We start from the raw sequence: 17,502 nt of genomic DNA, 5'->3' as shown, positions 1-17,502 counted from the left end.
CCCAGTGATCACTTAAAATTATGGGGATTTTGGTGTCCTGCATTTATATTGCTGGAAAAAATTGATGCAGTTACTCATTTTAAATTGGTGAAAGCAAAAGCGAGGTCTGGATTAGTAGATCTGCTACAAAGACCTCATGTAATTAGTTTTCTGTGTTTGCATCTAACGAAAGAATGCTGTATTTCTCCACATTTCATAAACTGCAAGCCACACTCACAATTTTTATTACATTCATGTTCATTGCTGTGCACCAAATGTTGTGACACATTCCTTGGGTCAACCACTTTCAATAGTAAGACAGATATTGGATATCAGGCCCCCATTTCACAAAAAGAGAAAGAGATGATGACATGATCTATAGTCCAAAACTTTCGTCTTTCATTTTATATCACAGAGCAAATTGGCCATACAGACATTTTTATAAAAACTTTATTGAGATTAACCAGTAAATATGTAAATGAATACATGGTCTCTCAATCTGCATATAAGTGCTCTCTTGTCTTGTGCATTTAAGTGGCAATTAAATGTCAGTCTTTCATCATAGGGTGCATTCACAATGAATATTTTGTACTAGCAAGTTCTTACTAACTCCAAAGGGACTCCTGCTGAATGCAATCAGATAAAAAAATTCTTGTTTCCAACGTACTTGTATAATCACCAGCTTTCTGTATTCTACTCAACTTCAGGATAATTGCATTCTGCAGGAGTCCTCATCGAGTTAGTATGCACTTGCTAGTACCACTAGTCACTGTGAACCAACCCATAGTGCTTCACTTTAAAAAATATGAATATCACCTACTGTGAAAAGTATACAAGTACAATAAATAAACTAAAACACATACACCATTTTTTACTTTAAAACATATAAAAAAGCACATCAAATGAGAAAAGCAAAGATGTATCCCACAAGTAATAATGGACTAAACACTAGCTACAACTGTAATACTTGATATAAAAATCTGAACATATCAAACTAATTTGGTAAAATGAACCAATTATGGCTATTGCAAAATGAAGGATAGCACCAAATAAAATGACATTAAATTGTAATTTCCAAATATTTGCATTTTTTAACAAAACTTTGATATTTAGGTCTAACTGCACGGAATTTATCACTACCAATAGATATACACTGGGCTACCATTGATGTCATGTGTTGAAATAACTACAAAGTATATTTTAACTACTTTGTTATATCAACATTTCTGTCACATCAAGTTTCAAACCTCGCACCATTCTGAAAAACATACTGATTTCATGTATGCTAGAACTGTTAAATAACTTGACAGTCACTTGTCATAACATAGCAAAAATATACATTATTCATTTTAACTAACATAATAACAGCAACTGCTCTTTTTTATACAGATTTTGTGTAAATCTCATCTATGAAACATAAATACAAGTATGCTTCATCCATGCAAAAGGAATACTGAATGCACAGAATTTTGTTGCAATAGTAACAATACTAATAATTATGCAGAAAATACATTTTTCCATTAAAAACAACTTCATATATATATCTTCAAAGATTTCTTTTGAAGTAAAACTTATATCAGTTAATACAAATTGAAACTTTTACTTCTAGCATATGGAATGAACAGGAGATCTTTAATACTATAAAGCTGTATTTGCAGATACATGATCATAGCTTTCAAAGAAGTAAATTGTATGCTGTATTGGAAAATAACGGGGGATGTGTCAGTGGATAGAGTAGAAAACACCACAACACCAGTCCAATCACAAAGTTTGCCATGATCTTGTACCTTTGTGGAGGAGGGTACTGAAACACCATCCCAATGTCTGGAAATCCCATGTGATTACAGAAGGCATGTGCAACCACTGGAGCAACTAAACTACCTGGAAGGAAAAGCCAGAAGATTGATAAACACAAATTAAAGCAGGCTAGATTATTATTTTTTTAATGTTGTGCATTATTTTTTTAAATTTATTTTTGGGCAGATGCCACTTGTATTGCTTAATTTCTCTTTCATGCATTTTTCATACATTTTTCAGAATTAATGATCCAATTTTCCAGGATTCTCAAATGAAGATACTAACCTGTGCGAATAAACAAGAAAGCTGAGTAAGCACCAAATACTGTTGTGTAAGAAAACTGAAACACTGCAATACAGAACAAATGTAGATCTTCAAATAAAGTGTACTTTTGATTTTCATAAACGTATTCAAAAGGCTGCATACAAATTTTAATTTGTACTTTAAAAAGTTCAAAGATGAAGTAAATATTTGTAAGAATAGGGTTAATAATTTGCAATGGACATTTAATACAACTTTCTTATCTCTTTATAAAAGTTAAATCACATCTTTTCCATACTTACATGACTGGAGAAAAGCTGTTTTAAGGTCAGCATGCTTGTTTCTAACTCTCTCCACCATGTGGTGAAAATGTGCTATAGAAATAAATATAACAAAAAATATAATATTCACTTCATCAGTCTAACATGTATATCAACATCCTAATAAACAAAAGATTTGGTACAAATGATGACAACACTTTTATCAACAAGCAATTAAATAAACACACACACACACACGCACACGACCCTACATACATTCTTTTATTCAAAGTCAATAAAAGTATTTACTACAGAATACTTATCATATAAAAATACATACACATTGACCCCTCAGTTTTACTTACCAACCCCAAAAAATAGAGGAGCCAGAAACACTGCAGTGCCAGCACCGACAGAAGGGATGAGTAAAGGGATCATACAGGCTCTGAATATGAACTCTTCTGAAAATGGGGCCTAGGTAACAAAACTTCACATCAGTTATGGCATAGGAAAGGCTCTCATTACAAAAATATACAAACTAAGGCAATATTCTTAATATACTATACCTATTACTCTTAATCAATTTTATTCAATTATACATTGCAAGGTGAGCACCAATAATTGTATTGTTTGTTTTGGTAGGACAGAAAGAGTTAAAACTTACAATAGGGACTTTTTACTCAAGTAACACAGTCACTATCCATTCCTACTGCTACAGAAAATACATCAATATAAACCTACCACAACATGATTTCTTAACCATATTAAGTTCTTCATATTAGCTTGCCAGTACTTGGGTTCTGGAAAAATAATTTGTTTTCAAACACAAATCAAATTGCACAAAAAAATAATCAGTATATCAATCTCTTTGATCCTACAATCTTCATATGTCAAAATGACTTGAACTGTACTAAAATACCACAAAATCTTTTTCTTTCCAAAAAACATACCTAAATACAATTTAAGCACCCCATCCAAATAGAACAGTGTTAGTGGACCTAGAAACAAAACCTGAAAAACAAAAAGAAACCAATGGAAAGATATTTAAGATTTTATTTCTTTTCTACATCATTCACTGAATTAAAATGCTCCATATTTGTGACAAAAAAATTACAATAATTTTAATAATAAATGGCAAAGCAAAGGATTTACCTACAAGGGCTATAAAATTTATTTACATTATCATATTTCAAGTTTCCCTTGTTTCAAAATAAGGTACTGCTTTCAAAAAGAACTGTTCAATAGTATCAATAGTCAATAGTTATATTTTATGTAAAAGCTCAGCAAACTTCTGTGTTGTAAATTTAGTGTTTGCCCATCCAAAGTATGAATAGATCACAAAACATATTTTTAAGCTTGCCCCTTTAAGCACAAACGCTGCCAGTAAGTCAGCTGCAGAACTAATGTTCCAGATGTGTATGTGATAGAAAACCAGACTCCCCAACACTGTACGTAGCTTAACTTCAATATCCCATCCACACCATCCAGAAATAAACCAAATGAGTCACCAGACCAATAGATCATATGCTGGTCTTAATAAGCTATTTTAAACCGAAAGTAGACAATTAGGATCTCTGACTGGTACCAAAAATAGGAATAAATCTTGACCTTGGGTGAATGAGCCTTTAATGCTTATCTTCCCAATACATTACTGAACAAAGCAGATAGCATAGACTTAGTAAAAGAAAAGTAATTCCAAATGGAATTTTGTACTGCATTATTTATCAATAATCTAAGGGAAAATAGTAATAATTTATGGAAGCAAATAAAGGCCCTTTATCTATAATCATGTTTCAACTTACAATAGTCAGAAACAGTGGTAAAACAGCTGCCATGATGGTTCCTGAAAATCTTACTCCTAGCCACGTCATGAGGCTGTGACCCTGATATAAAAAAATTTAATTACATTTAAAAAATTTAAGCGTGATTAATTCAATGCAATATAACCTTTAACAGGTCATACACTATGCCAAATTGTTTATAACAGATATCAAAAAATAAATCACCTTTCACTCACAAATACGAGTTCAAAATCACATTAATCTTTTGAATTCTTCTCTTCAGACACCTTACCACTACAATAAAGAATTAAAACTAGAGGATCAGAGAGGCGATACCGCCTCCGAATATTGTACCACCAGCTGGAGTAAGCACGATCGTATAGACCCCCCACACACAAAAAAGGGACACCACCACCAGTCTTGTGCTTGACATTACCGTACTGCACATTTTGCTTTCACCACCAATATGTACTTTTTGATACAGCGTAACTCGAAAACCGTATGGAATACAAAAAACGGAGACCACATCCAGTGTTGGGCTTTACATGCTCTACAAAATGCAAAAAAGAATGGGTCTCTAGCATTAACGGTTCCCGAATTGGAGACAGTTTTCAGTTTCGGTATCTTATGGCCGCTACTCCCGTGAAAATGCACCGATTGACCCCAAATTCACGGAGATGAAAGATGACCCGAAGGGTAACACTTTCCAATAATATTATTGGTTAAGTCTGTGTGGTGTCTGAATAATTTTTGTAAAAAAATTCGTTTTTTTGAAAATTTTGGCCCGTTTGGCCTTGAAATAAATGTCAAAGGTCAAATCCAAGGGCATATTTGAAATCTACACATATGACTTTTGGAAAGCTGTCTGTAGAAATTTTTCCCATAATTCCTTCAATAGGGTAGATAATTAGCATTTAATTTTGCCATTTTTGGACAAGGGTGCATTGCAATGAGTGCCACAACTAGACCCCAATACCGACAAAGCCCAAATTTTACATGGAACGAGTTGAGATTATAGGTGACCTAAATCCAAGAGATGGGTATGGAGGCCCTTACCGTCTAGGAGGAGAAGCGGTAAAGGTAACTTGTAGGTGGAGCCTGCGGAGCCGCAGGAGCCGGCGGAACGATCTGGACGGGACTAAAACCATGTGTACCGCCAGCGCTAACGCTGGTGGTACAATTAAACTTGGATTGTTTATATCTTAGTTAAGAAATATTATATGGCAAAGGCTGTTACAATTACAAACATATCTGCTGAGACCAAAATTTTTAAATATTAAGTGAACAGTTAAGGACTTATTAATTTTTTAAAACCTGATATAAACATACCAGTGTTTCAGTTGGAGTGCTGAAATACCACACAAATCCAGGAGCTAAAGAGGAGAACAGCAACACACTGATACATCTTCTTTTTATTGTTGCAGGGTGATCTCTAACATAAAGTAATTAAAATAGATTAAGTCAGTTTTAAATCCACATAATTTTCCAAACATTTATACCAAAAACAAGCACTGTTTATCAGCCAAATTTTAAATTTTATTCAGGAAAAGTTAAGTGAATGCCATGTTATCACTTTCTAATGTACTTCCTGTTTGTGCCACACTCATTTCCTATCTTATACAAAAACCAGCAAATTAAGCAAACTAAGTCTAAGGTAAAAAGAATTAGTAAGGTACTGTACTTTTCTCCTAACAGCAAAATCATAATAACAAAATTATTTTAATCATCAACAGGCTACAGGTAAATTAAATCATTGCAACTTTTAATACACCCCTTTCTTATTTTTATTTATAACATGAATCATATTACTGGAGGACTGTGAAATAGATCAGCACATATTGATATAATCCTAAATAAACTTTGCAAATGCCTCTTTAATCAAATCTGAATCAACCAGATGCTGTGCACTGGTATGATAATGGTACACAGCTGATGCAAACAAATGACCTATATACAGTATTGCTAAAAGGGTTTCTAAATGAAACTTATGAGATTTGAATGTCTTTGAAAGAATGTTTTTGTCATTGTATTCAGAAAATACATGAAGGGTAGGCATGATATTTTCGTATGAAATATAATAAAAACAAATAAAACAGACATACTCTTTTAATTGGCATAAATACATGTATATCATCTCAGTTATCAAAATATTTTCCATGTAAATAGTGCACAGAATGAAAAACAAGTAAAAGTGTGAAGAAATGTTATTTTTTCCATACATTGCTTTAAGAGTAATTAAAACCACAACATATGTTCAACTATATTGTTAATTAAATAAAGATATAAAATTAAAGAGGTTAAGAATTGACTCAGTAAAGAACTGAGAAAAATACAACAGTTATTTCACTAAAAACGCAGCTTTTTTTCATCAAACGACTATCTGCTAATGTAAATATTCTCAAAATAAAGCCAAAAATTCCATTTTCGGGGGGGGGGGGGGGGGGGGGGGAGCTCAGTATTGTGTAAAATGTCGTTGAAGACTGCCAAAGATGAACAATATCCAGTTTGTGATAATTCATCACCAATTACAAAAATAAACCAACTGAAATCAAGCCTGTAATTAAAAATAAGGAATGACAAGCAGGCAGTTGACGTGTAAGCATCACTGGTAAAAGAAAGACAGTCTAACCATTTCAAACAGGAAATGTTCGACACCGAGACAGTGATTCATCTGAATCATGCACTGCATTTTTGAAAACTTGAACAGCATCATCAGTTATTTTAAAATATAAATGTAGACCTACCTGTGTAATTTGTTATTCCATATATAGAGACTAGCAACGTAGCCTACAGCAAGTATAAAACACACCGATAATGCTTGCAATGTGTTCAACTCAAAAACAATGCCCGCCATGTTTGTGCTTTTTAGATCTCCAAAAACAAAAGAGTCGAGAGATAATCACTGAAAGTAGTTTTACGGAAAGTTGAATTGATTTGAGACAAGTTTTCTAGGATGATCAAGCTTTCATGGGATCACTTACTCTTAAGGTAACAAAAACATAACAATTTTAATGTATTTTTGATATTATTCATAATAGTTTATATGCTTTGTGCACAAACAATAATAAAAGCCTTTCATTACCAGTGCTATCGTTTTATCGAGTGACAGTTCCATTGCTAATAATCAACTCTCTTTTATTTTCATGTTCTAGATGTTGCTGGGTTGTTACAGTAGGCTTTCATCACATGTTCGTTTTTAAATGCCAGCAATAACAATAGCCAGAAAATGCATGAGTACTAAAATAAAGGAGAGGGACACATTACAGAAAGCAAAGAGAACCTGCATGTAAATGTACATGTACGAGCATTGAAGCAAAACCATGTCTACTACTTCTGGGTCTTCTGTGATGACTAGAAGTAGAACTCGAAAGGCAGTCAATACAGAATTTGCTCAAGAGCCTAAAAGGCTTAAAGAACTTAAGAAACGAAATGATGACACTGGAATAAAAACTCAATCAAGAAAGGGGCGCAGTACATTGAATGCTCTTTCTGACAAGAAGAAGGAATCAAATAACATGCACAAGGTGAAATCTGGAACCAGAAAAAAATGTCCATTAAAAATTAGATCTAACAAGAAGAACAGTGTATTGGACACCTCATCTAATAAGAAAACCATGGCGAAAGATCAACAAAGGGTTATTAAATCCAAGGAATCCATACAGCCTTCAACAATTAAAGTTGGGGAGAAAAATACACGTGTGTGCATTTTATGTGGTTATGCCTCATCTCATAAACGTCACATGAAAGACCACATTGTCAGTGTTCATTGCAAAGCAAGGCCATTTGAATGTAGCCACTGTGTGTATGCATGCAAAGTGAAGTCCAATATTAAATCTCATTATCATAACATGCATAAATTACTGCCTACTTCGAAAGAGGCAGAGAAATGGGAAAAAATTGAAACAACATTTTATGGGGATCTTGTTGATAGATTATCAGAAGTGCAGCCTAAGGATTCAATCCGTGCTACTCCTGAGCCAGAGGATGCCAACACAGTTGATTCTGGTGAGAAAAGTGCATTAAATGAAGGCAGAGAGGATTTTGAATGTATCAAGTGTGACCACAAAGCAAAACATGAAGATGAGGTCATCATACATTACATATCAGAACACATGGAGAAGCACTTGTCTTGCCAAGAGTGCAGTGAATCATTCAGCATCATGCTGGATCTGTTGAAGCACTACAGTGAGTTGCATCCTGATGTTGTAATCCCACAGGTACAACAAGATACCTGGAGAAGTATCGATTCTAAAAATATAGACACTGCAAAAAATCTACCATGCTTTAAGAGTCCATCTTTGATAAGTAAAAAGAAATTAAAACGTACCAGATTCATGAAGCATAAACCAAGGAAAATATATGCGTGTATTCATTGTGAATATATATCCTCCCACAAGAGCCATTATTTTGACCATGTGGAACAACACAATAAGACCTGTGATTTTTCTTGTGAAGAGTGTTCAAAACAGTTCAAAACAAACCATAACCTGCGACAGCATAGGCGTCTTGTGCATAACAAAGACAAAAAACAATGTCCTAAGTGCCTTGACCTTTTTTCCACTGTAGAGTTGGAAAACCACAGACAGAGTTGTATGGCTGAATCCAAAGGATGGGTTTGCTCAGTATGTAAGATGACTTTGCATAGTTGGTCTGCTCTCCGAAAACATAAACAGTCTCACAGCAAAGATGAGAAAAATGCAGCCTTGTCATGCAAGGAATGCCAGCAGGTATTTGCCAATGTTCGCAACCTTCGCATGCATGTTGAAAACATACATCAGAAACTCAAGAGATTCAAATGTGAGTCTTGTGACAAGCAATTTTACTTGCAGAAAGATTATAAAATGCATATGAAACGACACCAAGGTGAGAAGAATCACACATGCTCAGACTGTAGCAAGCAGTTTTACACTTTTCAAGAACTAAAACAACATAGACTTGTACACACTGGTGACAAACCTTACCCATGTTCATTTTGCGGAGAAAAATTTCGAGATCGTTCTACGAGGATGCGACATCAGCAACTTCATCAACCAGTAAAAACAATGCACACCTGTGTCACGTGCCAGCGCAGCTTTGCTCGCAAAGATAATTTAGCAGCTCACATGCGCAATGGAATATGTTCCAAAGGGTTGGCAAAAGGAAAACTGCTGTTAGAAGACGACAAGCAAAAGGAGACCACAGCAACTGCAGGCACAGAGGAAGGAACTCCAATGGAATCATTTTCTCTGACAATTCAGGGTCAAACAAGTGGAGAAAATGAAGAGCTGATAGGACAGGTGCTGCAGTTGTTGGCCAACTCCAATGTAGGAAATGGAGGAAATGTTCAAATACAGATAATTCCTCAAGAGGACGGTGCCCAGGAGAGATATGTGATCAGTGTTTGTACAGACAGTGTGCCTGGTGCAGAAGAACAGTTGCCACAAAATCCAGTTGTCATTGAGGAGCCTGTCCAGGCTGCAGTTGAGGACTCCACAGGGGATGGGCAGCTACAGGAGGTGGATGCTAACTTTGCTCCTCCATGTAATCCCAATACAGGGCTGAACATTCTCCTGAATGGAAATGAAGTTCAGAGCTTAATAGTGCTGCCACAGAATGAACCACCAGCAGCAATAGGGGATGTGGAATCAAGCATGCAGCAAACATATGATGTTGATAGTTCTGTAATTTCGTTGAACTCATTGGAAGTGGGTAATGCACATGTGGTTGATGAAATGTCCTAGGACACGAATTAATTTTTCACAGACTGTCATATAAAATTAATGTATTAATAAGTGGGGAAAAGATAATTTAAAAACAATGAACAGTATTTTCATTGTTTGTAAAAATATTACAGACTTACAGAGATGACTATTGTTTTTAAAAGCACTAGATATTACTGCTAAGCTCTTGTCTGCTAATTATATAATATTCTGTAGTTTAAACCAACAATTGTTTATAATTTATCATTTTTATTGACATACCCAGTATGTAAATCAAAATAAATTGTTGAATCTCACTTTACTGAATCTCACTTTATTTTACATAAATGTAACATTTCAATAATTTCACACAACTACTCTGCTGGGGGCACTCGTTTAGTGCAATCTGCTTAACTGAATGCAGCAAGTTGAAAATTAACAACCCCCTTGCTGCCCGAGGCAGCGTGTCAGACAATAAAGCCGAATGCTATGAAGAATTTAAGGACACATTAGATAGTCAACACAAGGATGCATACACCAATGCTAGGAAAAATAAACCTTGGGTAAGCATACTGAATCAACACAAGGCAAGGTTTCCTAATGTGTATATTTCTCATCCTGTAGAACCCATCCTTGATGTTGGCCATATTTTGTGCATTTGGAAATTTCACATAATCCCCAATCCTTGCTGCAAGAGCATTTGATACATGATGAATCGCATTCCAGGCAGTTTGCTGGGACACTGCAAAGGGTCCCCAACAACATATTGGAAAGTGCCCGTGCATAGTATTGCAGGGCTATCATTACCTGCTGACAATGTCCAATGGCATTGCTCAGCAGAGTTCCACAATTTCTAAAATTCTCCTGGTCATCCTTACACCTCGGAGGTATGAGTAGAAATGAGCTAAAATGATACTAGTGTTTTAGAAGATACTCGGACCTACTCTAACTTAAGCATGAAACTAAGAACAACTATACTAGGCTTAGAATGGTTTTATGGAATAGAGTTAGTATGCAACTAGAGATAGAATGAAGTTTAGCAACCAACTAGGGCTTAGAATGTTTGTATGTAATTGGCCCCAAGTTTGCAGTGTATCAGGTGAGATTCTAATTTAACACACAAGTGGCAAATGTGTTTGTTGTCCCAGCCATTTCAGATGGTTTCCTTTTCTGATAAAGCGCATCTTTTGACTTCCCAGCTTGACTCAGCTTGAGAAATGGCATAGGACTTGGATCAAATTTAGATTCAGGGGAGATATTTTCTGAGCAAAAAGGTTCTCGCAGGCCCTCCTTCCTATGTGTACGTGTACCAACACGAGTATCAAAAATCTCATTCTTTTTCGAGTGAAAACATTGTTCCAACAGTACTGTTTGCACCATTTGGTAAAATGCAAATTTTAAATTACATTAATTAACACGTCAACATCAATCACATTGAATTTCTTAAGATTTATGCCAGATGCTTCAGAACCACGTAGAAGTCTTTGCTACACAGTTTTGCTACAAGTAATTATAGTTCTTAGCTATTCAGAAATCTCTCACGTTTAGGACTACTTTTAAGTGTGCACTTGAAAAACGATATATACGAACAATTAGCTGAATTTTGTCTGTGGTTTTAATTCTTGACAGTAAACTATTCAGTATGGGAATGAAAACAAGGAGAAAAAAATGTCTTTTAAATTTTATTCCATTCGTACAACTATTTCTACATCACAACAACTATTTACACATTCAGATCTGGCTCTTCCAAATAGTTTAAAATAGCTATTTACATCTATTATGGATGGTACAAGTGGTGCCTGCAATGCTGACAACATATACTCAACATATACTGTCATAGGATTACTAAACTGAACAGATTCCAGAGATTCTTGTTTTTCAAAAACATTATTTGTATAATGACACAACCTTTATATGTAGTTTGCTCCAAGGCAACCGAATCTCTTAGTCTGACCATACATTTATTTAACTTTTTCAAAAGAAGTATTTGTCTAGTATGATTTTATTTAAAAATAATAAATACATGCTATGAAATTTGGCATGGCAAAACCTACTGCCTGCAGTATGAAAAGCCAAAATAAGCTGTCGTAATTTTTCTAACAAATGCACCTTTCTATAGGAAAAATGATACCTTAAATATAGTCAAGTTCCCCAAATGTGCATTAATAGTTTTTTTAAAAACATAACCATAGTAAGCAGTTTTATAAACAATATCTAAACCTAGGGTGATTAAGCTCAGTACCTTACTATAAAGATAACACAATTCAACAAAAACAGAAAAAAGATTGTCATCACAATATGCTTCTAAACAATACCATTTTCATTTCAAACTAATTTAGGAGTAAAAATTACAGAACTGAGTGCAAGGAAATAATTTTATTGACACTTAGACACACCCAAATCATTGAAAAACCAATTACTGTGCACCTTGAATGAGAATGGTTTGAGGTCCTGACATGTTACTTTTGCGCATTATATCCTTTTTTATATCCTACTAATAAATTAAAGGTTTAAACTGCAGTTGCAGTGCCTTGTTCTAAGGCAGCCAAGAGATTGCTCTTTAACCTTACAAACAGCCTGCCTTTTGTCCAAGGATTTTGGAGCTGTAATGGTTGATAATCGTCCCTAAGAATGCGCTCTCGAGCACCAATCACTGCAACAAGGCAAAACTCTTCCAACTGGTCTTCTGCATAATATGGCCCTTGCAGGCCCTTAGTTTTTACTGCCTTATTCAGTTGTTGAACCACCAAATTAATAACTTCCCTAGATGAAGTTTTAGGTGTTACATGCAACTTGACACTTGTGCCATCTGCAAGTCCTGTGTCATAGGCTGCGTAGACACGTAATATTCCTGGTTTGTTATTGTTCTGTGTGTTAATAAGTAGCTGTAAGTCATCACACCCCATGTCTACATCTCCCTGCTGCTGGCCAGTAGAGGGCACTGTTGCTGTCTCACTGCTGTGCAGGTCTGTACTGGACCCCTTATCACTATGGTAACCAGCATCACTACTAGTAGATTCGACATCTTTTCTGTTTGGCAATGGGGAGTCATTTGGGGAGGGTGGGGGTGCGTATAACACCCCTAGAGGTACCCCTCCTCGCACCCCTCTGTCCCTGGCATACGTTATCACTTCCATGGTCCATCTCATACTTTTCCATGCTTCATCAAGGATTTGCTGGAATTTTGTCAACTGCTCAATTCTTTCTTTGGCAACAGCTAGCTCTTCAGAGGAAAACGCCTGATTAAAAAAAGAAAAGATTTGTGGTATGAATACAATAATGCATTTGGAAATTTATTTTTAAATTTAGTACTAAGACCCACTAAATGTTGTGAATCTAAGGCTAAACTGCCAGGCCTACTTAGGTTTGCATGGAAAAATTACTAGTATCTCAAATGCAAAAGATAATTCACTTTGGCTAAATTAAAATGACCAATGATTTTTTCAAAAACTTATCACCGATTCGGCTGCTAGACAAACTCCATAAAAAGTGGCTATTTCAAATACACAGTGCTACTGTGGCTCACCTCTCTCTGAGCTTGTTGTGCCAAGCATGTGTCCATTTCTAGTATGGAAGACAGCCTGGAGTATCGGCTTATAAACTCATACTGGTAGCTACACATGTGTACTGGAAAGAAAAAATCAACATCTTGTTGTTGTGTCTTTACATGAAAACATTTCACAAATTCTTTGTTTGCAGTTTTAATTTTTAATTCCTGGGTTACACTTATTGAATTTACACAAGGGCCATAAATTGGGCCTTCTTATTCTTGCAAGCTTGATTCATTTTGAAACTTCTTTCCCTAAATGAATGTCTTGCACTTGATGCTGATCCAGCAAAAGAAAAAAAAATGCCAGCAATAAATGTCAGGAAAAATTAATGTTGTCAGAAACATACAGATTGAGATGGGAGTCTAGTCAAAAGAAGAAAGTACGACTTACTCATTTCAAATACTTGCACTGGTAGAGCCAGGAAATCGGTCTTATCTGTCATTTCATCGTTGTGCCCTGGTACACTGCACACTGCCTCCACTGGGGGTAACAGCAGGATGAAACACACGTCAGGACTAAACTCAATCACCTCCATCTCAAACAGTCTGTGTGTCACCGCTTCATCATCACTGACACCTAGTGTTTCTAAAAGTCTTTTCGTTGATTCTACCAGCTGTCCACAGAAGTCTTGCTGGGCTTGGGTGGGGTCAGACTTGGCCTCATTTACTCCCAAGCTCTGAAGCCACTCCCATTCTTCTCTGCAGTAAGAAGGAGAATGGGATTAAAGAATATGATTAACAACAAAACTGCACACCTGTTTTACAGTTCATCAACTCCTTATTCAATTTAATTAACTTTTAAAAAATCACATTTATAGAGATCCCCCCGAAATAAAAACATACTAAAATAAATATATCTTCTTACCAAACGGTTGAAAACAATTATATGCCCAATCCTGTAAAACAATTCAAAAACTCTCCATATAAACTCTAAAAATATTATTTCAAAGTCTGTCTTTTTTCCAGTAAAATAATATTTTCTCTCAAGTAAATTTTTTATTTTTTTCACTCACTTGGACACATTTGGACAGTTCCTGATCTTGGTGTAAGGCAGGACATTGGGAGACTTCTCTGCCACCAGCATTCTGATGAGATCAACTGTGCTTTTTAACTTGAGGTAGCCCAGATAGAGACCCTTGGGAAGAACCATGGTGCTCAGCTGGTGATACAGGATCATTTCCTGAGATAAAGAACATCATCTTATGAGAGACACAGGAATTTGTATGGTTAGTTTCTTTTTTGTTTTTATAATAAAAGTTGACAAAAATAATAAAATACAAAATCAGCTAGGTAGTTTCGTGAAAGAAATATAGATATAAGTATGCAATTAATACCCAAGTTAATTGAAATATTTTTGATATGGAAACTTTTTAAGTGATAAAAAATAACAATAAATAAATAAATAAATAAATAAATAAATAAATAAATAAGGGAAAAAATGACCTGAAACATTTTGATAATTACATGATTTTTGAAATTTATGTTGAAAAAACTAATGAAAACCACCAAGAATTTTTAACAGAAATGCATGTATTAAAATAAAAGTACTCACATTGACCATGGTCATCAGAAGTTCTGGACACACCAGGCCTGCATCACTGACCGACATCCTCTTGTGCACCTTACTGAACGGCATCCACTTCATGGCGGCACTGTTCACTTGTTTTGGTTCTCGAATATTATTCACAGTCATCAGGACTATACTGCCATTGCTGTCCTTGATAGGCTTATAGAAAAACTGGCCCAGGTCCTGGATTCCTAAAGCAGTCTGAGAGAATGAAAAAAAAAAAGATGATTGAAAAGATGTGTCTGAGGCAATGTTAAGTGAAAAGTTCCCTACCTTGAAAAGGTAATTACTCTCACCTTGACGCTTGAGATGTTTGGCAGGTCCAAGTAATTTTTCTTTTCTGTAAGTCTAATAAATCTCCTCGTTGGTAAAAGAACTTATCTTCATTTGCCAACTAGGAGCGGGTCTTCCTGCTTGAAATGATTGGTTATGACACCGTTTTGGTGGCCCTCCAACTTTTGATTGATAGCAGCAGCTATATGTTAACAGTGATACAATCTTAATGGGTGTAGGGACATTTATCTAATTATTTCCACCTACCTGCAACTGTGCCGCAGCCTGCAACAACTTGCTACGGAAATGGACCAAAGACGAACTGGAGATTTTTTCTATGTCTTGACGAAGAGACTTCACATCTTCCCATGTGCATGCAATCTGAAAGTGACACATATTTATTTAATTTTCAAATTACTTTAGGTAGGTGGTCTCATGTCCACCTCAATTTTCTCTTCCTAATTCAATTTCCTCTGGATTAAATACTGAGAAAGACATATCTGTGTCTGTCTTTACGTCTGTTAAAATTCTTCGAATTGTTTTAAGGAGAAAAAAAACAGATAAATCACTAAAATGTACTAAACTGACTCCCATCTCTGATAACAAAATAGGAGAAAAAACTTTTGAAAAAAAAAAAAAAAACTAGCGATTCATGTACCTTCATCATCCAGTGAAAGTCAGAGTGAAGGCTGGCACTGGAGAAGTTCTCGTCCACCTCCACAATTGGTAAATGATCTTCATTTGTGACTAAAATTTTGTCTTCATTATAAACTAAACTTGCTAGATAAACTCCCCTGAAAAGATAGTAAAACAGCTCAAGGTCCGGAACTGATAGAACCTGATGCAGAAATGACCTAAAGACCTGCTTAACTACCCTGCAGGTAAAACGAGAACTGCAGCAATGAATTTTCCTGAAGTGTGCTGTAAAAATCAACCATTACGAACAGTGCTTCTCAGATTTTTCCTGCTGGTTTTCATTTTAACATCTAATTGATTTAACAGACTTATTGACGTGAATCTCAAGAGTTTGTTAAATGTCAACTTTAATTCCGTATACAAAGCTGAACCATACATACCTTTTTAAATTTTTCTGGAATTTAGGTGCTGAGGTAAACAAGTTTTTAATGCTTTTTCTCACTGTATTTTTTCTTTGATAACTTGGTGAGCCTGTTGGCTGATTGTCTGAAAGCATAAAAGCAATCAATCCATCAATCAATCAATCAAGCAATTTTAAAATTCACCAAACAAATATCACTAAAAACAATCTTAAGAGCATCAACAAATTCCAAGACTATTGACAAATATACACTAATAACTTTTGCAGTTATATAAATTAACTAATATTAAGACACTTAATACCGTTACATATTTCAAAGATTAATCAGCAGGTCTTGAAACCTCACCTTTTATTTCCGAGGCATCAGCTGGTCGGGATGCACGGACTTGAGAGAACAGATCATCCAGCAGTTGAAGTTTGCCCTCATTTCTGGGTTTCACTCCGCTCACCTCGCGCCAGCCTAAAGAAGAATGATTTCTACTTTATTGATAACTCCGATTTTAAAGTAAACAAATAAATAAATAAACAAATAAACAGAGAGAGGTGAATACCTGTAAAAAAACTGCAATATCAATTTCTTTTAAGTTGGGGTGGTAAAAAAGTATCTGTAGTGATGACCCTTAGAAAATGTTCTGAGTTTAGATGGATGACCAGATAGGTGTTTTAATTTGATTAAATTCTGTGAAAAAAGGAGGCAGCAGATAGCACTGTGTGTGTGTGTGTGTGTGTGTGTGTGTGTGTATGTGTGTGTGATTTGTGGTGCATGCTAAAGTGTAACCTGATATATTTTCCACACACAGGTGTAAGTGTCTTTCTGATTAACAAAAGAGAAATACTATTCATTTATGTTTTCCTCCAATGATTCCCATTAATACTTTAATTCCCTGAAGGTGCTTTTTCCAAAGATGACCTTCAAGCTAGTGACCAGCCCACCCTCAATTATAGCACCAATGACCCGCGATTCTTGGAAATGTCCATAAGGCACCCAGACAGACAGATAATTTACTACATCAAACCCAGAACCCTCTTCTAATTCAAACCTCACTGTCATGAAGGGACATCTGTTAAGTGGGAGATTTACTGGAAAAATCAATTATTTGGGGTTGCTCTTCCTCGTGGTGACTATTTACTATCAATTTCAATTTTCTACTAGGAGAGATCAGTGCCATTACTGCTCTAAGCTTGTCAGTTTATCTGGAACTGCATTTCAACAGAAAGGGGAAGCCATAAGAAACAATAGCTACTTCAACTGCGCTGTCTCTCTCACTTTATCTTATCCACACTGGAAAATAGATGTCA

The 17,502-nt window shown here is 35.5% G+C and overlaps 3 protein-coding genes across 12 annotated transcripts in view; 1 reads left to right on the top strand and 2 right to left on the bottom strand.

Moving 5' to 3' along the window:
- Window positions 1-411: 411 nt before the first annotated feature.
- LOC106159848 (CAAX prenyl protease 2) lies at window positions 412-6,946 on the bottom strand. Its single transcript, XM_013536277.2, has 9 exons — window positions 6,823-6,946; window positions 5,408-5,510; window positions 4,100-4,180; window positions 3,248-3,308; window positions 3,039-3,097; window positions 2,663-2,771; window positions 2,340-2,411; window positions 2,062-2,124; window positions 412-1,860 (listed from the first exon to the last, which is right to left on the bottom strand). Exons 1-9 carry the CDS (start codon window positions 6,930-6,932, stop codon window positions 1,655-1,657), a joined length of 864 nt encoding a protein of 287 aa, XP_013391731.1. The 5' UTR covers window positions 6,933-6,946; the 3' UTR covers window positions 412-1,654.
- Window positions 6,946-10,073, top strand: LOC106159844 (uncharacterized). Its single transcript, XM_013536272.2, has 2 exons — window positions 6,946-7,066; window positions 7,231-10,073. The coding sequence occupies exon 2, from the start codon at window positions 7,399-7,401 to the stop codon at window positions 9,796-9,798; it is 2,400 nt and encodes a 799-aa protein (XP_013391726.2). The 5' UTR covers window positions 6,946-7,066; window positions 7,231-7,398; the 3' UTR covers window positions 9,799-10,073.
- Window positions 10,074-11,425: 1,352 nt separating this feature from the next.
- LOC106159834 (ankyrin-repeat and fibronectin type III domain-containing 1) overlaps window positions 11,426-17,502 on the bottom strand; it is an 87,860-nt gene continuing 81,783 nt past the window's right edge. For all 10 annotated transcript variants that reach the window (XM_087004842.1, XM_087004843.1, XM_013536247.3 and 7 more), the window contains 9 exons: window positions 16,550-16,663; window positions 16,223-16,328; window positions 15,805-15,940; window positions 15,414-15,527; window positions 14,859-15,074; window positions 14,320-14,486; window positions 13,698-14,005; window positions 13,283-13,383; window positions 11,426-12,995 (listed from right to left, as the gene is read on the bottom strand). In XM_087004842.1, coding sequence (XP_086860968.1) covers window positions 12,267-12,995; window positions 13,283-13,383; window positions 13,698-14,005; window positions 14,320-14,486; window positions 14,859-15,074; window positions 15,414-15,527; window positions 15,805-15,940; window positions 16,223-16,328; window positions 16,550-16,663 — 1,991 coding nt within the window. In that variant the 3' untranslated portion in view covers window positions 11,426-12,266. The remainder of the gene's footprint in view (window positions 12,996-13,282; window positions 13,384-13,697; window positions 14,006-14,319; window positions 14,487-14,858; window positions 15,075-15,413; window positions 15,528-15,804; window positions 15,941-16,222; window positions 16,329-16,549; window positions 16,664-17,502) is intronic.

Source organism: Lingula anatina, chromosome 2, assembly GCF_051362555.1.
Source record: "Lingula anatina isolate TDL-2025a chromosome 2, LinAna3.0, whole genome shotgun sequence".
NCBI lineage: Eukaryota > Metazoa > Brachiopoda > Lingulata > Lingulida > Lingulidae > Lingula > Lingula anatina.
The sequence above is the reverse complement of the archived record's forward strand: the minus strand, read 5'-3'. Positions and strand labels throughout refer to the sequence as shown.

Excerpts from the sequence above, each read along its gene's own strand:
- LOC106159848 (XM_013536277.2), bottom strand. The coding sequence starts at position 6,932 with ATGGCGGGCATTGTTTTTGAGTTGAACACATTGCAAGCATTATCGGTG. Across the intron at positions 3,098-3,247 it reads GGTGCTTAAATTGTATTTAG|AACCCAAGTACTGGCAAGCT; the intron begins GTATGTTTTTTG and ends TTATTTTTCCAG. Across the intron at positions 2,772-3,038 it reads GGTTAAGAAATCATGTTGTG|GCCCCATTTTCAGAAGAGTT; the intron begins GTAGGTTTATAT and ends TTTGTTACCTAG.
- LOC106159844 (XM_013536272.2), top strand. The coding sequence starts at position 7,399 with ATGTCTACTACTTCTGGGTCTTCTGTGATGACTAGAAGTAGAACTCGA.